Raw genomic sequence first — 21667 nt, 5'->3', positions numbered from 1 at the left:
AATTTGGAGTTCACACTTATGGTTATTAATTAACACACACTGCTTAGTTCAACACATACGCTTAAATGAAAATTCTCACAACAATGATAAGCTAAGTCAACATGGAAATGTTTCTAAAAAGCAAATATTATCATGACTATATTTTTAAAAAACTGTACTTATATCTGAAAATACCAAAATAAAAATGGTAATAATTCCCACAACTGGATGACCTTTTTCTCCATGTTGACTTACTCAACTTATTATCCATTATAAGATCTAATTTATCCTCTGAGGCACTGCTGATTTCTGGCTCTGTAAATGTTCATATTGATTATTTCTCCACAAGTGAAAATTTCAACATCTGCTTTCATGAATACAAATTTTAGTAAATTTCATTCCAAGTCTCAAATTTAAGAAGATGATGATATACCACTTTGTACTATTTGTAAAACACTACTAGATAAACAGCTATTATTATTTATCAATCACTGATGAGTTAGGCACTAGTGTACAGATTTTATGCTCTACATTTCAATAATTCTCACAACAATGTCAAAAAGTAAATGTATAATAGGAAAGATATTTTGATCAGATTGTAAATTTTGGGTAAAGATTATACCAATAAAGTATGATATATTTGAAGGCCTAATAACTGAAACATACCTAACAAAACTAGAAAGATGTCTTTTTAAAAAAATAATCATTGATTTTATGCAAAAACAGGGTTTTGCAGAAGCTCTGTTTTAGAGGAAACATAACAGTTACATCAAGCAGTTTTAACCTCAAGATAGATAAGGATAAGGAACTAAAGCACTCCCCTGGAAGGTGCATAAAACAGCTCACAGCACTGGAGCTTTCTTGGTACCTTCCCCATGATGCAGGGTTGGGCTGGTCTAGGACAGGGGAGAGGAGAACGTTGGAATAGTAACAGTCTGTCCAGTCTGCCTGCACCCCCTCAGCGCTGATAGTTACACTGAACCTGCCCACTTCCTGTTCTCCCAAACATGCTCCTTTCCAAAGCTCCTTTAGCAGGAAGCCCTGGATTCATATTATGCCTCACACTAACCTGGCTCGGTGGCAGGTCTGTTTCTTCCTTTTCCTTTTCTTCTACTCTTTCACTATTTCTTCACCTAACTTAGCAAAAAGAAAATATAAAAGGAAGTATGTCTCTCACGCATCCTAACTCTAGTGGGTGCTGGACAAAAACAATTTGCAATATTGTTGTCTGATTAGACTTTAATGACTAACAAATACTTTTGCAAAACATGTGGTTTCCAATTGCTTGCTTTCAACAAAACTGAAGGCATATCTAATCAGGTTGTCAGGCAGCAGATCATTAAAAATAACTGATTAAAATTAATGTTTGATAATATATCACTCTGTGACTTACAGCATCTCACTTAGAAGAAATTCAAAGGATTGAATGATATTCCTAAAACCAAACTCCTTCCAATACCAGCTACTTATGTGAATGTTCCTTTGCATTAATATTTATAAAAATAAAAATTAAGAATAAAATCAATGCTGAAAAAACTCATTCTAAGCAATAAGTATTAGTCACTAATGGATACATTATCTATTAGGGATAAAAAAGGGTACAATCTACTGAGAGAAATGTTTCCATTAAAATTTATAAAATTATCTCAATATTAACATATTTTTTTGATCAACTGCATTTTTTTTCTTGAGACAAGGTCTTGTTCTGTCACCCAGGCTAGAGTGCAGTGGCATTATCATAGCTCACTGCAACTTCAAACTCCTGGGTTCCAGTGATCCTCCTGCCTCAGCCTCCCAAGTAGCTGGAACTATAGGTGAACACCACCACAGCTGGCTAATTTTTCTTCTTCTTTTTTTTTTTTTTTGGTAGAGATGGGGTTTCACTCTTGCTCAGGCTGGTCTTGAACTCGAACCCCTGGCCTCAAGCAATCCTCTCACCTTGGCCTCTAGAAGTGCTAGGATTACAGGCTTGAGCTACCTCATCCAGCCTGCATACTATTAATAATAATTTTTACAGCTCAATTCAGAAAAAATTTAATAATACTTACAGACTTAAGGTGACATATTTCTCTTTAATTTATACATACATATACACACACATACACAAATGACTTTTTAAAGAAGTAATGAAAGACTGACCAATAACAATACTCTCAACCATAAAAATATTACATTAAGATAAAATTTCTCTGGGGGAAGCAGAATGGAATTATGAGTTCCAGGAGAAAATAATGATGTGAAATTTCTGACTGCTAAAGAAAAGCTAGTGCAGGCTTTTTAAAAATGCATGATTTGGTATCAAATCACTACCCATTGGATATGCTTATTTTTAAATGTCACTATTTACAATACACCAAAAATAACATCCTTGGCAACTATTTAAATGCATAAAGAAAAACCAGATGTCAATTTAAAAATATATGAGACACACAGTTCTTCAAATTCTTACAGGAATCAGGAAGTTTGACCTAACCAACCCCACTTCATGCTTTGTGATATTCTTTTCCTCCTTTCTGCCCATTCAAGTGGCATTTCTCCAAGATCTGGCATCTCAACAACTCCCTTCCTTCATCAAGTCTCCCCCAAACCCCCTAACCCTCAGTGACCATTCTTTGTCTTATAACACTTACTGTCTAGCTTATCTGGCCCACTCAGCCTCTTCAGTAGATACGACACTTACTATGTGCCAGGCTCCATGGATATTAATTAACTCCTCCCAACAGCCCTGTGAGGTTGGCTCTATTACTGTCACCATTTCAGGATGATGAAACCAAGGCCAGATAGTAGTGACCTGCACACGGTCAGACACCTAATAAGCGACAGACCTACTGGGGGCTGGAAAAGATACGCAGGAGGACTGACTCTGGAGTTTCAGCTTTTACGCATCACACTTCCCCTTTGTCTGCCAGTCCTGTGCCCTTCATCTGACTTCAGTGCAACACACATTTGTAGGGGATGATGTTTCCCTGCTAAGGAGCTATACCTTCAACACAGCAGCTGCTCTCAAACAGCCCCCAAGATAACCGCTGAGTTCTGAATTTGTGTAACCAGAATGTGTGTTTATAGTCCCTTAAAATAACTTTCTCTTTCATGCCTGTAGGGAATAATCAGGTTCGACACATCACTACTTACTTCAGTTTTTAAAAGTTCCAATTAACAGTAAAAAAAAATCCTTAGCAGTCAATTGCATATTACGATATTCCAGAAACGTTTTAATTACCTAAGGCTGCCTAGCCATAACTTACTTAATGCTTTTTACTCTTAAATCAAACTAAATATGGAATGTGGCTTTGGAAAAAAATGAGGCTGATTGCAAACCATTTTAATATGTTCATGAATCTTTTTATGGAAATAAACACAACTTCAGTGAAGCTCTGAGACCTTGTTTACAAGTGGGGTGGACACCAGGGATGGAAGTCCTAGACTCAGCGTCCTTAGAAGATGAATTTAACCACTTCTCGAACTTTTGGCTAAGATCAAGTATAGAAAATGAATTTAGAAGCAGGGAAAGCACAAAAGACTTTATATGATACTATGTTTTATGAAGACTTTTTGATAGTTATACCTAATTGACTATTTAATAGTCTTTTTATAGACTAAGTCACTGAGGCCCTAAGAAATTAAAGGACAAACCCAAGGTCACTCTAGTTTGCTTACAGGCCAAATTAACAATTTGTATTTCTAAATCCCAATGTAATTCTCCAATTTCCAATGTGGTCCAGAAGAGGGGTCTTCAAAAAGTTCATGGAAAATGCCTACTATGAAAAAGCTATGCATGGATTTCAAAACATTTTTTGCACCGAAATAAACTCATACTAATTTGTTATAACACATCTGAACACGGTTTAGTTTGAGGCACTAAGAAGAATAAGGCACCAATTTGAAAACGGTACCTATCAGAGCAACATGAATTCTGCTGAAATTGAAGCAAGAATAATCATCAAATTTATGGTGAGGCTTGAGTAGAAGAATGGTGAAATTGCTGATGCTTTACAAAAAATTTACGAAGACAATGCCCCAAAGAAATCAGCAGTTTACTTATGGATGCTTGTTTTAAGAAGGCACAAGATGATGTTGAAGATGAGGCTCACAGTGGCAGACCACTCACATCAGTTTGCAGGGCAAAAATCCATCTCATTCGTGCCCTCATTATAGAGGACTGATGAATAACAGCATAAAGAATAGCCAATACCACAGACATCTCAACTGGTTCAGCTTACACAATTCTGACTGAAAAATTAAAGTTGAGCAAACTTCCCATTCAGGTGCCAAAACTATTGTGCCCAGATCAGCTGCGGACAAGAGCAGAGGTTTCAATGGAAATTTTAAACAAGTGGGATCAAGATCCTGAAGGATTTCTTCAAAGAATTGTAACAGTCGATGGAACATGGCTTTCCCAGTATGACCCTGAAGAAAAAGCAATGGCTACCAAGAGCTGGAAGTGGTCCAGTTAAAGCAAAAGTGAATTAGTGAAGAGCAAAGGTCATGGCAACACTTTTTTGGGATGCTCCCAGCATTTTGCTTGTTGACGTTCTGGAGGGCCAAAGAATGACAACATCTGTTTATTATGAGAGTGTTGCAAGAAAGGTAGCCAAAGTTTCAGCAGAAAAATACCTGGGAAAGCTTCACCAGAGAGTCCATCTCCACCACGACAAAGCTCCTGCTCACTCCTCTCATCAAACAAGGGCAATTTTGCAAGAGTTTCAATGGAAAATCATTAGGCATCCCCCTTACAGTCCTGATTTGGCTCCTTCTGACTTGTTTCCTAATCCTAAAAAATCTTCCAGGGCACTTATTTTTCTTCAGTTACTAATGTAACAAAGACAGCACTGACCCTCAGTTCTTTAGAGATGGACTATTATAAATGGCTGATATTAATATCATTGCTTTAAAAAGTATCTTGAACTTGGAGCTTTTTTCTTAAGAAATATATTTGATATGTTTTATTTTTACTTTTAACTTCCATCTTCCCATGAGCTTTTTGAGGTCCTCTTGTATGTTTAACTAGATGAAGCTCATTTTGGCTCTAAAACTTAAGAGTCATGTTATAAATCCATTTAGGTTTATATTAATATATTCAAAACTGCTCAGAGAAAAACTAAGCAACTCTGATCGCTAAATATGTCTGTGCAAGCAAATTATTCCGTCATTTCACTCAAAGGAAAGTCTTTCGTGTCATACTTTTTGATGGCAGTTCATTACATTGTACCTCCAGGCTACTTGCTTTCTTTTAGCAAGATCCATTACATAGAGTTTTAAAATATGTTAGTAGAAAATAGGGCAAAAGTATTGCATTTAAGATATTTCTCCTAAGGGTTAAAACATGCTTTACACACACATACTCACTCATTCACTCTCTCACAAACATCTGCCTAGGAGAACAGAGTCCTGAGGGGAAACAACACTTGCAGGTACACACTATAGCAGATCTGGGACCTGAACCCTGTGCCAGTGAAAACGTACATGACAATTGGTAACCCACAGCAACCTAATTCTTCAAAGTAGCTGTTGATGTCAGAAAACCAGGGCCCTGAAGTCCAATAATTACAGCTCTGAAGACAAATAAAGCCACATTTGGCAATGTCACTTACTGATCATTATGTTACCACAAGGTATGTACTTTTTGTGAAAGTGCAGTATCAAATACAACACAAGGGAACACAGGAGCTTCTGCTTGTACCATACTCTATCTTTTAATCCAAGATTAACAAAAAAGGCTCAAGCAGCCTATTTGCTAATGTTTAAAGCTTCAACTTAGGGAAAGATGATTATACTGTAAGAAAAATGTTATTTTCTACAAAATTAATAATCTTTTAGAAATCATAAAACACTTCCAAAAAAGCATTTCATTAAATTATGGGTGCTATAAAATGGATTTTTTATTTAACTTGACATAAGGCAATGACTCATATTTCATTAGAAATCTCTGAATTGCTCTGATCTTGGTAGAGCTTTTAAAGCTAGTGAGCACAAGATCTCCTCTTCTAATTTAATATTTCTGGAAATCTTTTGAATGTGATGTCTGAATGATAATGAAAAGAAAAATACAGTGTTCTTTTAATAGCTTAAATGAAAGAGAGAATCTTTCAATGGCACTTCTAATCATTTTCAGAATCTGGAGACAATGCAAATAGAGAAACTAAAGTTAAATACCAAACCAAAAACAAAAGTCGAGTTGAACCAATGCCTCTCAACTTGGTATGTTTCAAAATCAATAATGACCAGTTTATATAATTTGGAAAGTGTTTGATTTTTGTTCTTGATTTTGTTTTCTGAAACTTACTTTGGGCAAAAGTTACCTTGAGGAGAAAAGAGTCAAAGAGCAACTAAAATAGAGATTGAAGAATGTAAGGATTTTTAAAAATGTTTTCATTAGTTTTTTTATAAGACTTTCAATAAACTGAACTTGAAAAGTCTGATAAAGGTACCCAATAAAGAAAATTTGTAATATTAACTCGTTTTCTGTTTTTTTTTTAATCTCTTTTTGCTGAGACATCATAAAATCTTTGGTATAATTAACTGGTTTAGGAACCTAATACAATTATAGCATATAATCATAAAATATTAATAGTTTCCCTCAACCACCATTTCATCCTGGATTGGAAATCTGGTACTAACAACAGGCTCTATTCATTAATACTATTCCAAATAACCGTATCTGGTCAATTTAAAGGGGGGAAATTAGCATATATGCAAAAAATAGCTTAGTAAGTTAAATTCAAGAATAAATATTTTTGTTTTTTTAACAAATACTAATTAAAAGCCAATCTACAAAAGCTTGGAAGGTAGCTGAAGTTTTCTTTACAACTAAGATGACAAGTCACATTTTGTCTATGTGTTTTGATCCATCACCCAGATGTCTGGTTTACAAGAGACCAAAGTTTAGAATGTTAAAGAACTTTCAAGTTATTTCTTAACATGGATCCCTTGGCTCTGCATAACCAACCCCCTACAGATTGATTACCCTTTCAGGTGGTGTGAACATCTATAGAGTCAAACACCCTGAAGACATCACAGCTCTATTACAGGCCTTGATTAGTGATTTCATTAAAAACCCAATGAACCAGGATCCATCCAGACAACCTGAGTCCTCAGGCAACGGTGTGTGAAAGAACAGGATAGATGGCAGCAGGTCGCAAAGACTACTCAGAAAAGACTTGATCACCACAACTGGGCCTATCTTTTCCCAGAGGGAGATTTGTTGAGAGGGGTCAAATACAAACACTGGAGGGTATATATTTAATAGTACAGAAGAAAGCATTTAGGCGATTCTGGTTTCTCCATCTCCCTACCAACTACTTTCATGTTGGGGGAAAAGAAATGTTCTGGGATGAAGCGAGAGGAAAAAAAGATTTATCTGTCACTTTAAGTTTATAAATGAAGGTTTTAGGGTTTATCTAGGCAACTACAGTAAAACTCATCCAGAGAAGCACTCTAAATTAAGTTTATAGTATACTTATTTATCTGTCACTTTTATCTTTTCAACATGTATCAGAACACCCAAGGAAGAGAAGACAATCTAAAATGGATACATATGGGAAAGGAAAATAAAAAAAATAAAGCAGAGAAAAGAGGCAGAGTCCAGGCCAGCAAACAGAAATGGGCCACACTGAGAGCCACCTTGGACGGCCAGGAGCCTGTCACATCTCAGCGGCCCCTGCTCCTGCTAAAGGGCCATTAGGCAGCCACTGGTCACTTCACCGCCCAGAGGCGGATAAAAGGAGAGGGGAAAGGAAAAATGACAGGCATTTAGTTCTGATGAGTGCAGTTGGTTGGAATAAGTAAACAGGCCAGTCAGAGCCTATTAATTTCCAAATCAACCCCTGAGGTATGACGGCAGGCTAAGCCTTAGCCACCAGCAGCAGAAGAGGGCCATCCACTTTACACAAGCCATCCTGCGAGGTGAGAACCAGAGAAAACTCAGAAGATACAGTGACATTGACAGACATGATTAAATAAAAGCAAAAGCAAGTAAACAAATATACTTGATTGAGAGGTTAGAATTTTAGGATGAATTGCTTCAGCATTGACTCCAACACACAGCCTATTCCTAAATATAATCGATGACAAACAACGTGAATCAAACTCGATAACACAGGTCTGTGCCAAAGTATGTGCCATGTTGTACCCAAGGAAGAACTTTTCCACTAAAAAACAATGGTTTTAAGCAAAATTAAAAATAGATAAGCATATCTTCTGTGTGATAATGCTATTTTCTACCCATAAGATGAAACTTTTGGTGACAGCTGAAAATGTAACGTTAGAGCTCTCAGGGGTGCTAAACAATAGCGTATGCAAGAGTACAAACAGACGGTCAAAAAAATAGTTTCTGACTTACCAGAGGTTCTGGGAAACCCAATAAAAGATAATTTCAGAACTACAGGCTTTCCTGTACGTAGCAAATTGATTGCAGATAACTGTAGAAGTCATACTCAGGACACAAATTTAGTGTCTAGTATTATTTTTCCCACCTTTCAGAGACCTTCTTAATTCAGGCTATGAATGATGGGTTTTTCTGAAAACACATATTACCTAAGAAGTTGCATGAGGAAGTCTGACCATATCTGAAATCCTAACAAAAGGCAAACACTAATGAAATTTGAAGTTTAAAAAAAGTTAAATAAATGAAAGATTAAATGTAGACTATGAAATCATAAAATTAAACTTCAGCCATCTAAGAAATTCCCTGAGTGTAGTATCCTGCTTCCCCACAATACCTAAAGAGGAAACAGTGCCTGTCTACACATTTATCATCAGTTTGTGGAATGCTTTATTTACGATCTATATGTAGATTCCAGGAAATATTTTTTCTTTTCTTAATTTTTTTTTTCTTAGTCAACTTGGCTAACGAAAAGATAAATTTAAGTGGCATTTTTACGAGGTCCTTTTCTAAGTGAGTTGGGAAATGGTAAATGGCCTGGTTACTAGGATTAAATTTGTGGTTGGAAAAGTACTGTGTTCTAAAAACATTGAATTCAAAATCACCAACCTAACTTTGCAAGTATGAGAGTGTTTGGAAACCACAGCTCCACCCAGACCCCATGGAAGAATCAGTTCCATTGCCCAGAGTTAAATTCTTAAAAGGATCAAAAGCCTGTTCCCCATCATTTGGATTCATAAAGATTCTGCTCAATATTGTTCTAATAGCAATAAACAATGGCCTGATTTTATACTCTACCAGGTAGAGAGCTGTAAACAAACAGAACTAGTTTAGAACGGTTTTCTTTTAAAGTTACAATCCAGTGATACATGATATTGCAATACATTCTATGTTTAAAGAGGCAGGCTCTGTGTGTGTGTGTGTGTGTGTGTGTGTGTCTCACAGCTAGTCAGTAGTCCATTAACTGAATGCCGTAGATGATATAATTTCCATTTCATAAAATCAAACAAAACACTGTATTGTTTTCAGGTCTTAGAAATAATGTTTCTAGTTAAGGAGATCATGACTAAGATAAATACTCCAATAGGAAAAAGAAAACACACAGAAGAAAAGAATATGTATATGTAGGGAGTAAAATGTCTTAACATTTTTTACTATCAAAGGGTATCATATTTTAAGTCATACTACAAATACAATGTCAAATTTAGAAAAATACCATCTCGAAAAACCAATTGCTAATTTACCAAAGTTGACACAAGAAATGTAAGAATTCAAGAACCAGCACACATTTGTTTCATAATTGCATTTCTCTGTTTTCTTACCCTGTATATGGTACAGTCGGACTCTATGGGTAATATGTTCAAAAAAGCAAGTCACTTCCGAATAAATCCTTCCATGTGTCACTCTGACCAAGGGCAGTAGTTTGTAAACATAAGGCTGTGAGGACGAAACGACATTTTTAAGAAAAATATTTTGGCTTGTAAACTTCAAGTGTTTATTACAGCTTTCAAACCGGCAAATATGTATCACCTGATATATGCAATTTTAAATAAAAAACAAACCTTATAAGGTATCAGAATATGCACGTTATAAAAATTAAATTGTTTTGCTATTCCAAAAATTGCTGAAGATAGAAAATACAAGTGTTTACAACTTGATTGGCCTAGAGGATCTATAGATATTCCTCTCAGCTAAAAATTTCTAATTAAAATCCTTCTATATTGTCCACAGTTATTTATTAGAAATAGCAATTGTTCTACAGCAGTGACATTTTCCCAGGCAAATATTTATTATAACCATGGCCCCGTAACGTTCAGGGTTCTGGGCAGGTGGCAAGATGAGTACAGGGAGTCATCTAGGCAAACAGAAAGCAGGATTCAGAAACACAGTTTAATCACAGTCAGGTTTACTAAGCTATAAAACATTCTGCCCTTTTACTTGAAAGAACTAGCTGAATATAAAGTAAATTTACAAACTTGAAAAAACTACTTAGAAACCACTGGAACCTCAATTCAAGAAAATATGGGAACAAAGCATACAATTTATATGACATGGGAACAAATTTAAAGCATTTATGAGGAATTGTATCTTTTAAGTATTAGGTACCTTAGTTCAGCAATACCATAAAAAGTTAGGCTTGCAATGTGAACTACTTAAGCAGTATAAGATTTTCAGAATTGTGTAATCTTTATCCAAATTCAACGCTTTGGCAAGAGAAAAATACTCTGGAGTTAATAAAAGGCTTACTAGTTTACAAAGATCTGGTACCTAATTATCACACAGCTAGAAAGTGAGGGAGGGGCACAAGAAACTGAGATGGTGAGTTCTGGGCTCTTGCCTTTTTACGATACACCAGACTGCCTCTTTCTCTGACGTGCTTTTATTTTCTCTGTAAATATATGAAAATTCTCTTTATCTTTCTAACTGACATTAGAGCTATTTAAAGATATTTAAATAAATTAGTTATTAGTATCCATATATAATATTCCATAGCACAGCTACTTTTTTTTTAAACTATAAGAACAGTCAATCAAAATAAAATGCCTGTCCCGTGAAAAAGCTGGTGAGAAAACACTGAAATGGCTTATACTTGGGAACCACTGCCCCTCCTGGGATGCCTAGTATGAGCTGCAGTTTGCCTTTAATTCCTTATCAATATAAGCAAAATACAAACAAACAACAACATTAAAAAAAAAAAAAAGAAAAGAAAATCAGAGTCCTTAGTGTGGCCAATACAATCCCTTAAGATCAAAATTTTCTTTAGCAGGTTTCCCTAAATTGTGGAACAAAAGTAACCTTTTTCAGGAGACAGGTCCCAAGGCAACAAAACAATAAGAATAGTTAACTGATCTTAAGGTGGGGGAAATCTATAAAGGTATAAAACAAAGGAAGAAATTCTACAGAAAAAAAATACAGAATTGACTACATGAAAATTTAGAACTAGTATAAAAGAATAATAAAATAATTAATAAAATGACACAATGAGGGAAAATTTTGCAACATATAGGGAAAAAGACTAATTTTACCACATATAAAGAGTACTTAGAGATCAATAAGATACAACAGAAAAATGATCAAAGAATATACAAAGGAAACTCACAAAAGAAGTATAAAGATAAATAAATCTATGAAAAAGTTCAATCTCATGAGTAATCACAAAAGTCTTAACAGGAAAATATTTTTCTATTAAGCTATTATTATTGACAAAGCTTTTACTATGGCTAATTCTCAGGGCTTAAATTGGTATAGTAGAGAGTTACTACCAAAAAATGCTGATGGGAATGAACATTTATGCAATCTTTTTAGAAGGAAGATAAGCAGTACGTACCACAAAGCCTTAAAAGGCTTCAGACACAGACACAAAATGACTCTTCTAGAAAGTTATTCTCAGAAAATAATCAGAATTGCATAAAAAGAATGCTACAAAGAAAGCTTATCACAAGTTACAGTAATGAAGAATCAGGAGGAAAAAGTACATATGCATTAGGGAATTCTTAAACACAACAATGTATATTAAAATTATTTTCAAAAAACATGCCATCAGATTGTAAGCATTGTTACCAATAAAAATAAAATATGTACCTGTAATAAGATAAGACTTAAGACTGAGGGAAAAGGGATAGCTATAAAAGGCAGTAAAAAAATACATCAAAATGTTGACAGTGGTTTTCATGGGGTTGTGTACTAGTTGGCAAATTTTAATGTTTTCTTCATAGTTTTTTGCATTTTCAAAACATGCCAGAGTTTGTATATACTACACCTTTATAGTCAAAGGTGAAAAAAAAATCATTTTTTAAAGTACTGTAAGTTAAGGAGAAAAATCATCCAGTAGATAATCTATTTTTCCCACGTGGCTAGATGTTTTGTGTCTGTGTATCTGTTACGATGAATATGTATAAAACACCACGACACCACTCTGAACAAGCTTCTTTCCATGGAGAGAGCACCTGTTCATTGCATCAGTAACAATCCTAACTGAATTCTAACTCTGAAAAACTATTTATCTAATTTTCAACTACAACTGCTAAGCATCAATAAGGTGATATAATATTGAAACCAAAAGCTCATCTATCTCTAATAGATGAATCAATGATAAAATCATAAGCTACATTATCTTTTTCCTCAATATTCTTTCAATAAGTATTTACTGCACTTGTCATCTCATCAGCACCACTTACCTTGGCATCACCATCAGGTAAGAAGAGGTAGGCACCACTTTTGTCAGGTTTATTTGTGGTTCCATACCATGAAAATTGCACATTTACTTCATGGTGTTTACCATCTTCTTTAGTCATCATTTTCTAAAGATAAAAAAAATTTTTAAAGCAACTCACTACTAAGATGTTAATCATGTTGTATCTGGTTCCATGTATATGATAATTTTTTTAAAAATTACCTCAGCATAGATTGAAAAAAAATATATATGTGTATATATATTTAAGAGACAAGGTCTTGCTCTGTTGCACAGGCTGGAGTGCAATCACAGCACACTGCAACCTTGAACTCATAGGCTAAAGTGATCCTTCCGCCTCAGCCTTCCAGGTAGTTAGGAGTACAGGTGTGCACCACCACATCCAGCTAATTTTTAAAATTTTTTGTGGACACAGGGTCTCACTATGTTGCCCAGGCTGGTCTTGAACTCTTGGCCTCAAACGATCCTCCTGCCTTGGCCTCCCAAAGCTCTAGGATTATAAGCATGAGCCACTGCACCTGCCCTGAAAAATACTAACTTAAGCCTCTAAAATTCACAGTTCTTGGTTAAACACCCAGATTTTATGCTTAGCCCTGGAATTTAAACCTTCATAACAGGAACAAAAGTCAGAACACACTCATCAAGGAACAGAGAAATACATAAACTGGAATTCTAGACCAGTGCTTCTCAAACTTTCTGTAGAAGGAGCAGGCTTATTTTTTATTTCCAATAGGTATGAACCAATATTTTTCTAAAGTATAATAAAAATATTAAAAATTAAATTTAAACATTAAATTGAAAGTGATATACCAGATATTCAAAGTTATTATTATTAGAATCAATAGGCATTTGACTCTGTCAAATACTTTCAAAGTTTCCACAAACATTTCTAAACATTCACAATTTCCACACCTATCTCATGGACCAGTAACCAACAGTCCACGGAACAGCAACACCCACAGAACACAGGCGTGAGCAGCAAGTGGTTAACGAAGGTACAAATAGCTGCTCATGTACCCTTTCACCACAGTACTTTGTACAGCCCTACTTAAGACATTTTCCCCCTTTGCATAAATAATCTACACATGCTGTAGTAAAAATGATAAGTGAATTTCAGAACTCTTCAGAACATACCTCCATAAGCCCAGATTGAGCAAACCAGAGTGCAATAAAGGAGTTCTCTAGAGTTATAGATTCTTCGGCATATAATTTGTTCTTTATGTTGAAAATTCCTGTATCTTCTACTTTACCATTATAGAAGACATAATTAGCTAAATGTGAATTTGAACTTGTTGATTCCAAAATCTTATACACTTTCATTCCCAACGGTGGTACATGTGCTAGAAAAGAGACCTTTAAAAGATAGGGAAGGGGATTTATTAAAGAGATATGTTATCCACTGAAAGGCAAACCCCTGATACTTTTGGTAAAAACCACAAACTACCATATTTTTTAAAAAGAGAATACAATTGGCCTTCCGTATTCCCTGGTTCTGTATCTGCAGATTCAATCAGCCATGGATGAAACATATTTTTAAAAAACCCACTAAAAAGTAACAACAATTTAAAAAATACAAATTAAAAAAATACATTATAACAACCATTTATACAGCATTTGTATTGCATTAGGTATTATAAGTAATCTAGAGATTAAAGTATAAAGGAGGATGTTACATGCAAATACAGATGTTCCTTGACTTATGACAGGGTTACGTTCCATCATTAAGTTGAAAATATCGTAAGTCAAAAATGCATGTAATACACCTAACCTACTGAACATCACAGCTTAGCCTACCCTACCTTAAATGTGCTCAGAACACTTACATTAGCTCATACTTGGGCAAAGTCATCTAACACAAGGCCTATTTCATACTAAAGTGTCGAATAACTCATGTAATTTATTAATCCTGTACTGAAAGTGAGAAACAGAATGGTTGTGTGGGTAGTCGAAGTACGGTTTCTACTGAATGTGTAACCCTTTCACACCATCTAAAAACAAAAAATCGTAAGTTGAGCCATCGTAAGTCAGGGGCCATCTGTACTATGCCATTTTATATAAGGGACTTGAGTACCCACAGATGCTGATACCCACGGAGGAGAGGGGGTAGTCCTGGGACTAGTCCTCCACAGATACTGAAGGATCACTGGATAATACTATTCTATAAAGGTTTTGATTTATGGGTAGAGTATACACATCTTACTTCATCCAGAGAACCTAATAACCTCAAGTTGGCAGGCTTATCAAAGCCTTTAATACTTTCATTCAAAATGTGAAATCATGTGACCATCCTCAATTGTCCTACTATAGTCTTCTTAATGGACACCTAGAGGAGGAAATTCCCCGTGAACACAGGGCTTACTGTAAATGACTCTTCCTATCCGAAACCTTTTTGTAATATTATTTCAGTATATAAGAAAAATAGTAAACATAATATAGATATTAAACACACTAGCTGAGTCAGCACCAGCCATCAAATGCTTGAGGTTTAGCAGACAATAAACAAGGCATGTGAGATCACACAGTGTAAGACATGACTCCTGCCTTGCAGCAGCTACTATTTCACTTTCTAGATGGGATGCTTCCTGTAAAATCTGACCCAAACTTATATTACTGTTTTCCTTTCTATCTAAAAGATTATGCATATATAAAAGCAACCACCAATGGCTTATTTTTTTCTGAAATGGTATCTTGCTATAGTGCCCAGGTTGGCCTTGAATACCTGGGCTCAAGCAGTTCTCCTGCCTCAGCCTCCTAAGTAGCTGGGACTGCAGTACCCAACACCACACCCAGCTAATTAAAATTATTTATTTATTTATTTATTTTAGAGACAGGGTCTCACAAAGTTGGCCAGACTGGTCTTGAACTCCTGGCCTCAAGGGATCCTCCCTGCCTCACCCTCCCAAGCAGCTGAGAGTACAGGCATAAGCCACCATGCCCAGCTTAGCAGTGGCTTTTGAGAAGCAGAAGCAACTCTCTTTTAGAGCTCCAGCTTATGGCTGCAGCTCCAGAAGTACAGTTTAAATTACACTCCAGACTCTAAAAACTTAACCGTTCTAGTGAGGTGGGGCTCAATATAATACTGTTTTAAGAAACTTCCACACACAAAAAAATATTACTTAAGCACAGATTTTCCATAATTGTATCTCAAAAAAGAAGCACCTTAATTATTTTAGGAAGTTTCTCTTTTGTGATGTGTTACGTCACCTTTGCAATGAAAAGTTGAAACTATCCAAAATTACTAAGAAGGGTGGTATTTACCTAAGTTTCATCATGCCTAATTATCATTAAATAGAGTTAGACAAAAAATTCAAAATTTTATGAGTAATAATTACTTAATTACTTCAGAATAAACTTAACAATATGCGTACTAACAGAAATATACAACATACATACTAATAACATGTACTAACATAGAAATATTAACAAAAATATTAACATTTAGGAAACACAGGATTTATTTTCCTTCAGTGTCACTTTACTGGCCAGTTAAACTCTCTGGTATTTACAGCTTTCACCACTTCACATACACCAACACGATAGCTCAGTGGGGCTTTTACACACGCATACACTATACACTGCTATGCTTGTTTTACAACGCCTCTTTAAGTTCTGTGGCCACAACATACCTCATAGGCTGTTCCTGAAATAGCATTTTTTCCATCCCAAACTGCACTGACTTGAACTTCGATAGGTTGTCCTGAAGCAGAGAACACTTGCACCGTGGGGGAGCTCACATAGACTGAGACCACCGAGGTTCGGTCTTGTTCTAAAGGATTATATATCACAAGGTACCTGCAAAAGAAGCTGTTTCACTATTGGAATCTCAAAATATTTTTACTTCTTTACTTCTTTCATATTCTTTGTAATACCTCAGTTCATAGAAGGTCACAGAGCCAACTAATAGAGAAGAATTAAAGGAACATTCTAGAAGAACTTTCAGAGAACAGGCAATTTTATCACAACAAATATCACATAGTACAAAGGGTAATGAAATAATGACTGAAAAAAAACTTTAAAAAATGCTTACAAATCGAAGACATTAATAAACTTGTAATAAAGCTTTTTTCCAGATCCCAGGAAGCTTTATGAATATGGTTTTATTCATCTATCTAAAAGAATCAACTCCATACAACTAATACCTCTAATTCCTGCCAAATCTCACTGAATAAAAGAATTCATAATTTGTCTGTTTGAAATTTAGTCACAATTAACTTCAATTAAAAATCTGACATTCATTTTAGACTACCAAAACACAGCAAAACACAGGGCTATATATGCAAAATTATATTAATTCACACATGTATTTTATAAACAAGGGGCCGTTACTGCTCAAAGAAGTTGATTCTGGGAAAAAAGGTCACTTGAAGTGAGTCTGCTTTTATAATAGGGCCCAAAATTTATAAAAAATCATGATAAAAAAAGATTTGATTATGAATTAGACAGAAAAAGGAAAATAAAAATTATTAAAACAAGTTTAGGTAATATTTGCAACTGTGTACAATTTTTAACTTAAGCCAAAAAAATGAATGAACTGGGATTTTTGGCACAATTTTTCTAATATTTTATACAAGTACATTTTGACATCCTTCATGTAACATTTAATTTTCATAGGCTGATTTTAAACACAATTATATTTGTGAAAAATATTTATACATTTCATCATTTTTCCTAAACTCCTCTCTTAATTTTCTGATATTCAAATAATTCTCAGCTGAAGCACCCAACAACCTTGACTTTCTCACTAGTATAACTCTGCCAGATCCTGTTTCATGGCCTTGCCTGTGAGTGGCAATGTTCTAGGCCGTCATAGCACACACTTCATGAAATCTGCATCCTTTGAAGGATTTATGATTTTATTTATAATCCATATGGATCATATTATCTTCAAATAAATCAAAAGGTATTTCAAAGAAGATATCTGACTACTAATATAACTCATTGATTCACTAGTGAATATTTTCATGATCTGAAATATTTTGTTTTCCTATACAACTTTGTAACTGCAGGCACACAGAACCGAATATTCAGATAACAACTGCCTCTCCCTGACACACAGTATCTATAGATGGTAGAAGCAAGCTAGCATCTGTTTATTGTGATGCATCAGAAAGCCTACTAGTGTTCTCTCATCCTGTATGTGTGTCCTATATATTTCTGCTTTCAATTGAATTATACACCATTCATTAAGAAATAAAATAGATACCTGCAGGGACCAAAAGTAAAATAAAGGACAACAGGAAAGAACAAAGGAAAAGAAAGAGGATATAACACAAAATCTATAAAACATTTGACTTGTAAATTGTTTACCAGGAGAAACAGTTATGGTTTAAACAATATTCTGAGATACCGAAAGTGACAATATGACAATAAGAATGTCTCTAATTCCTACTAGGCTTACAGTACAGATCAGGATAACAAGACCTAACTTGCATGGCTTAAGTTCATTGACATTCCAAGAATATCGCTGATTCCTGTTAGGCTTATAGTATAGATCAGGATAACAAGACCTAACTTGCATGGCTTATGTTGAGATTCCACATGTACACAAGAGAAGAATAGGAGAAGCCATGTAATCACAAACATACTTACGAAGATCACTGAAACCTAGTGCTAGACAAAACCCCATTTTATTAATATCCACAGAAGCAACTCCCAAGGAGAGTGAGGCTGATGCCCCCGTGAGAAGCGTGCTCAAGAGACCTACCTGAAGGATCATCTCAACCTCCTCACACCTTCCCACTGCCCTCTACCACTACTGACATTTTACCTGACTGTTCTCCCATCACAAATGCACCTAGAGAATCTCAACTGTCAGGGTTTATTGTTACCGATGGGACTGTACTCTACATTCCCCTAAAATGCACTGGGGTAGAAAAATAGTGGAAGGTCACTCATTCTCTGCACCAAAGATATTCAAACCAGAACACGAGACATGAGTGATTTCCTCCTGAAACCCATGTCCCCAGAGGCTGATAGAGCTAGTATGTGAAGAACTTGAGAAAACTGTGGTCTGAAGACTGAGGCCAACCTTCTCACTCTGCAGAATCCCCGAAGCACATTCCGGCACCTTTGGCACACTAAGCCTGGCATCCCCACAGTGTGCTCATTTAATGCTCCACCACACAGAGCTGGTCACGAAGGCTGTGATAATAAAGCGTAATGTGCGCCCAAGCAATAAATTAGGTAATGAGCATCCAGAACACTGATTCCTTCCCATGGAAAAAAAAATGACTCACATTTAACACAAATAATAATTTTAACTATACATTTGGTTTTGTACCATATTAAATCACTTTTTATAATAAGCTGTGAACTAGGTTCTGTTTTGTTTCATTTTAGTAGCTAATTAGTATTTGACCATAATGATGTTTCTACTGTACTGAATGATTATATAATTATCATGCCAGGAATCTATTCAAAACTAAATGTGTAGAGTATATAATGAGTATAATGCCGCACTAAGAAAATAATTTTTAACATAATTAGAGATTCACAGCATGTTCTTCAAGTGCATCACAGTACAAATTTATCTGATACACAAACTCCTATCTATGTACATGTTTAGTAGAGTCCAGAGAAAGTATGATCATATATAAATTATAGTTCCCTTGGAAATAACTATACCATCACAAATTAACTAAATTTTCATTGTCATCATCACGTTTGGCAGTCAAACATTGGTTATGCTGCCAGTATCCCCAAACATGAGTCCTTTCATGCCCTTTGGTTGAGAGCTTTCAGTATCTGATCATAACATCATACTCACTTACTGAAAATTAACAATATTTGATCCATACTAACAAAACAGTAGTATTCATATCCTGAAAATGCAGAGGATTAGTTTCTATTTTACCCTGGAAGCTCAGTGTTTTTTTTTTTCCTTCTCCAATTTCCCCATATCAGCATTAGCTTCCTACCTATCATCTGCCACCAAGGCACCTCCAGCCTCCTAGTTCTCATTGACACTGGGTCCCCACAACTTGGGGTTACAGGCAATTATCTCAATTCTGTGCATAGAAGGAACAGCTCTCATCTCACGAAGAAAAAACACCCATATGTTAACTGCCAATCAAATCAGAGGCCAGAAGGTGATCTACTTTGGCCGGGAGAAAAAAGAATAGAGAAAAATGAAAGAACCTCCCATGTGCTCACGCCAAACTGAAAATCACTTCAGGGAAGAACTGGGATACCGCTGTAAACGTGGTTCTGTCCTTCAACATTCTACCAAGAATGAGTATATTCAGAACTCCTTCACTTATTTTATAGAAGTAATTCACATCGTGTTAAGAAAGACTAAATGTGGCAATCCCTGAGTCCTCTCTTTGAGGCTAATCTCATCAGTGCCCACTAAAATGTAATAATATATTAGGATGACACAGGCCTCCTTGTAGGACTCCATGAAGGAGAGTGGAAGGAATATGCCCCCTGCTCAGAGGGACCTTGGAATCCTCACTCAAAGTGCTTCCCATATGCCTGGGCCAGTCCAAGCCCGGATGGGCGACCTCTGAGACACAGCCTCCCATCTCTCCCACTGGGCAGATAAGGAAACTGAGCCTCAGCAAGGTTAGGTAAGTTGCCAAGATCTGTTCAGCTAAAAAGTGACACAATGGTGCTTAGAACTCAGTTTACTCCCAGGGCCATCTTCTTAACCACTTCACTCACAACACAAGCGTATAAGGATCTTTTTGACAGCTGGAGTTTACCATGGAGATTCCCTTATTTCCAAATTCTTATGTGAAGAGCTTCCTCCTCAGCGATGCCAAAGATCCCCACAGAGCTTCTCTCCTTAGGAGGCTCAGGATGAACATAAGCTATTTATATTTCACGTACATTATATTTGTGAAAGGAAATTTTTAAACTGGAACACAAAAAATCTTGCACTATACACTGAGGAGTTCACCTTATGACCTCACTGCATGAAGTAAGCAAAAACAATATTTAAGGAAACTTAAAAAACACTACATGTTTTTATGACAGTGCAAGGAAGATAAAAATGAAAAATATTTTCAAGTCCTCTGTAAGTATAGTTTAAAAACCAGTTAAGCAATCACCAGAAGTTTATATGAAAAATAATTGTAACTTCATGTGCCTACCACAGTACCTGGCACAGAATAATGTTCAATAAATAGGCGATGAATGACTAATGCAGAAAAATCCCATTAGGAGAATTTATCACTTATAAATAATACCTACTAGTGTGGGGCTTTATATTTTATCAGGCCATTTTCATTTTTATTATTTTGATTCTTCAAAAAATGCTTTTCAATTACTCAAAAAATACAAGGTAAGTAATTAACCCCTATGTAAAGACAGAGGAAATCACAGATCCAGGGTCACAAAGAAAGTTAAGAACGAAGCAAAGACTAGAGCTCATTTTGCCTGATTCTTGATACGTGACAATGTATTAAAAAAATTCATTTCAAATAAGAATATATTCATCTTCTCTAAGTAGCCTCATTTGTGAAACACAATCTAGAGGAGAGTATTAACCTTTATACAGTATTCTGAATACTAAAATATATAGATTTATATGTTAACAAAAATTGCAACACCTAGATTTGAAGTCCTTTTGATATATTCCATCTTGTTTTCTAGGTTTAAAATATAATGCTTACCATACTAGTTATCAGAAAAAAAAATCAAGTTATTAAAAACTAGAGTGCCTTTTTAAGATATATATTAGATCTTCAAAAATCACAGTTTGTGATTCCTCGGCTCTGGAGTCAGACATTCAAGCTCAAATCCCCACCATGCCACTTACAGTTTGAGAAGCTTTGGACAAGTTATTTCATTTCCCCAAGACTTAGTAGCCTCAATCTATGAAAATCAGGAGACAAGATTATTGTTGGATGTTAAATGAGTAAATGACAGTGAAAACCACCTAGCTCAGACCAGGCACAAAGTAGAACCTCAGTAACAACTCAGTCCTCTCCTATCTCTTACAAGACCCTCAGGGCATCCTGACCAAGGACCCTGGGACACCATCACACCAGATGGCACAGTGAATGACTTAAGGAACGCAGACTGAGCTGTCACAAATCCTTTTTGTATATGACCAAATTAAAAAGCAAGAAAAAAGGAAAGAAGGATACCAGCTGGTGTGCGTGGTTATAAAC

At 35.6% G+C, this 21667-nt stretch overlaps 1 protein-coding gene across 5 annotated transcripts in view; it reads right to left on the bottom strand.

Moving 5' to 3' along the window:
* MAN2A1 (mannosidase alpha class 2A member 1) overlaps window positions 1–21667 on the bottom strand; it is a 167583-nt gene that overhangs the window by 32232 nt on the left and 113684 nt on the right. For 3 of the 5 annotated variants that reach the window (XM_045566453.1, XM_045566455.1, XM_045566457.1), the window contains 4 exons: window positions 16178–16355; window positions 13686–13904; window positions 12538–12660; window positions 9682–9796 (listed from right to left, as the gene is read on the bottom strand). In XM_045566453.1, the coding sequence (XP_045422409.1) occupies window positions 9682–9796; window positions 12538–12660; window positions 13686–13904; window positions 16178–16355 (635 nt within the window). The remainder of the gene's footprint in view (window positions 1–9681; window positions 9797–12537; window positions 12661–13685; window positions 13905–16177; window positions 16356–21667) is intronic. The other 2 variants (XM_045566454.1, XM_045566456.1) reach the window with 1 other exon arrangement.

Source organism: Lemur catta, chromosome 12 (genome assembly GCF_020740605.2).
Source record: "Lemur catta isolate mLemCat1 chromosome 12, mLemCat1.pri, whole genome shotgun sequence".
Lineage (NCBI taxonomy): Eukaryota > Metazoa > Chordata > Mammalia > Primates > Lemuridae > Lemur > Lemur catta.
The sequence above is the reverse complement of the archived record's forward strand: the minus strand, read 5'-3'. Positions and strand labels throughout refer to the sequence as shown.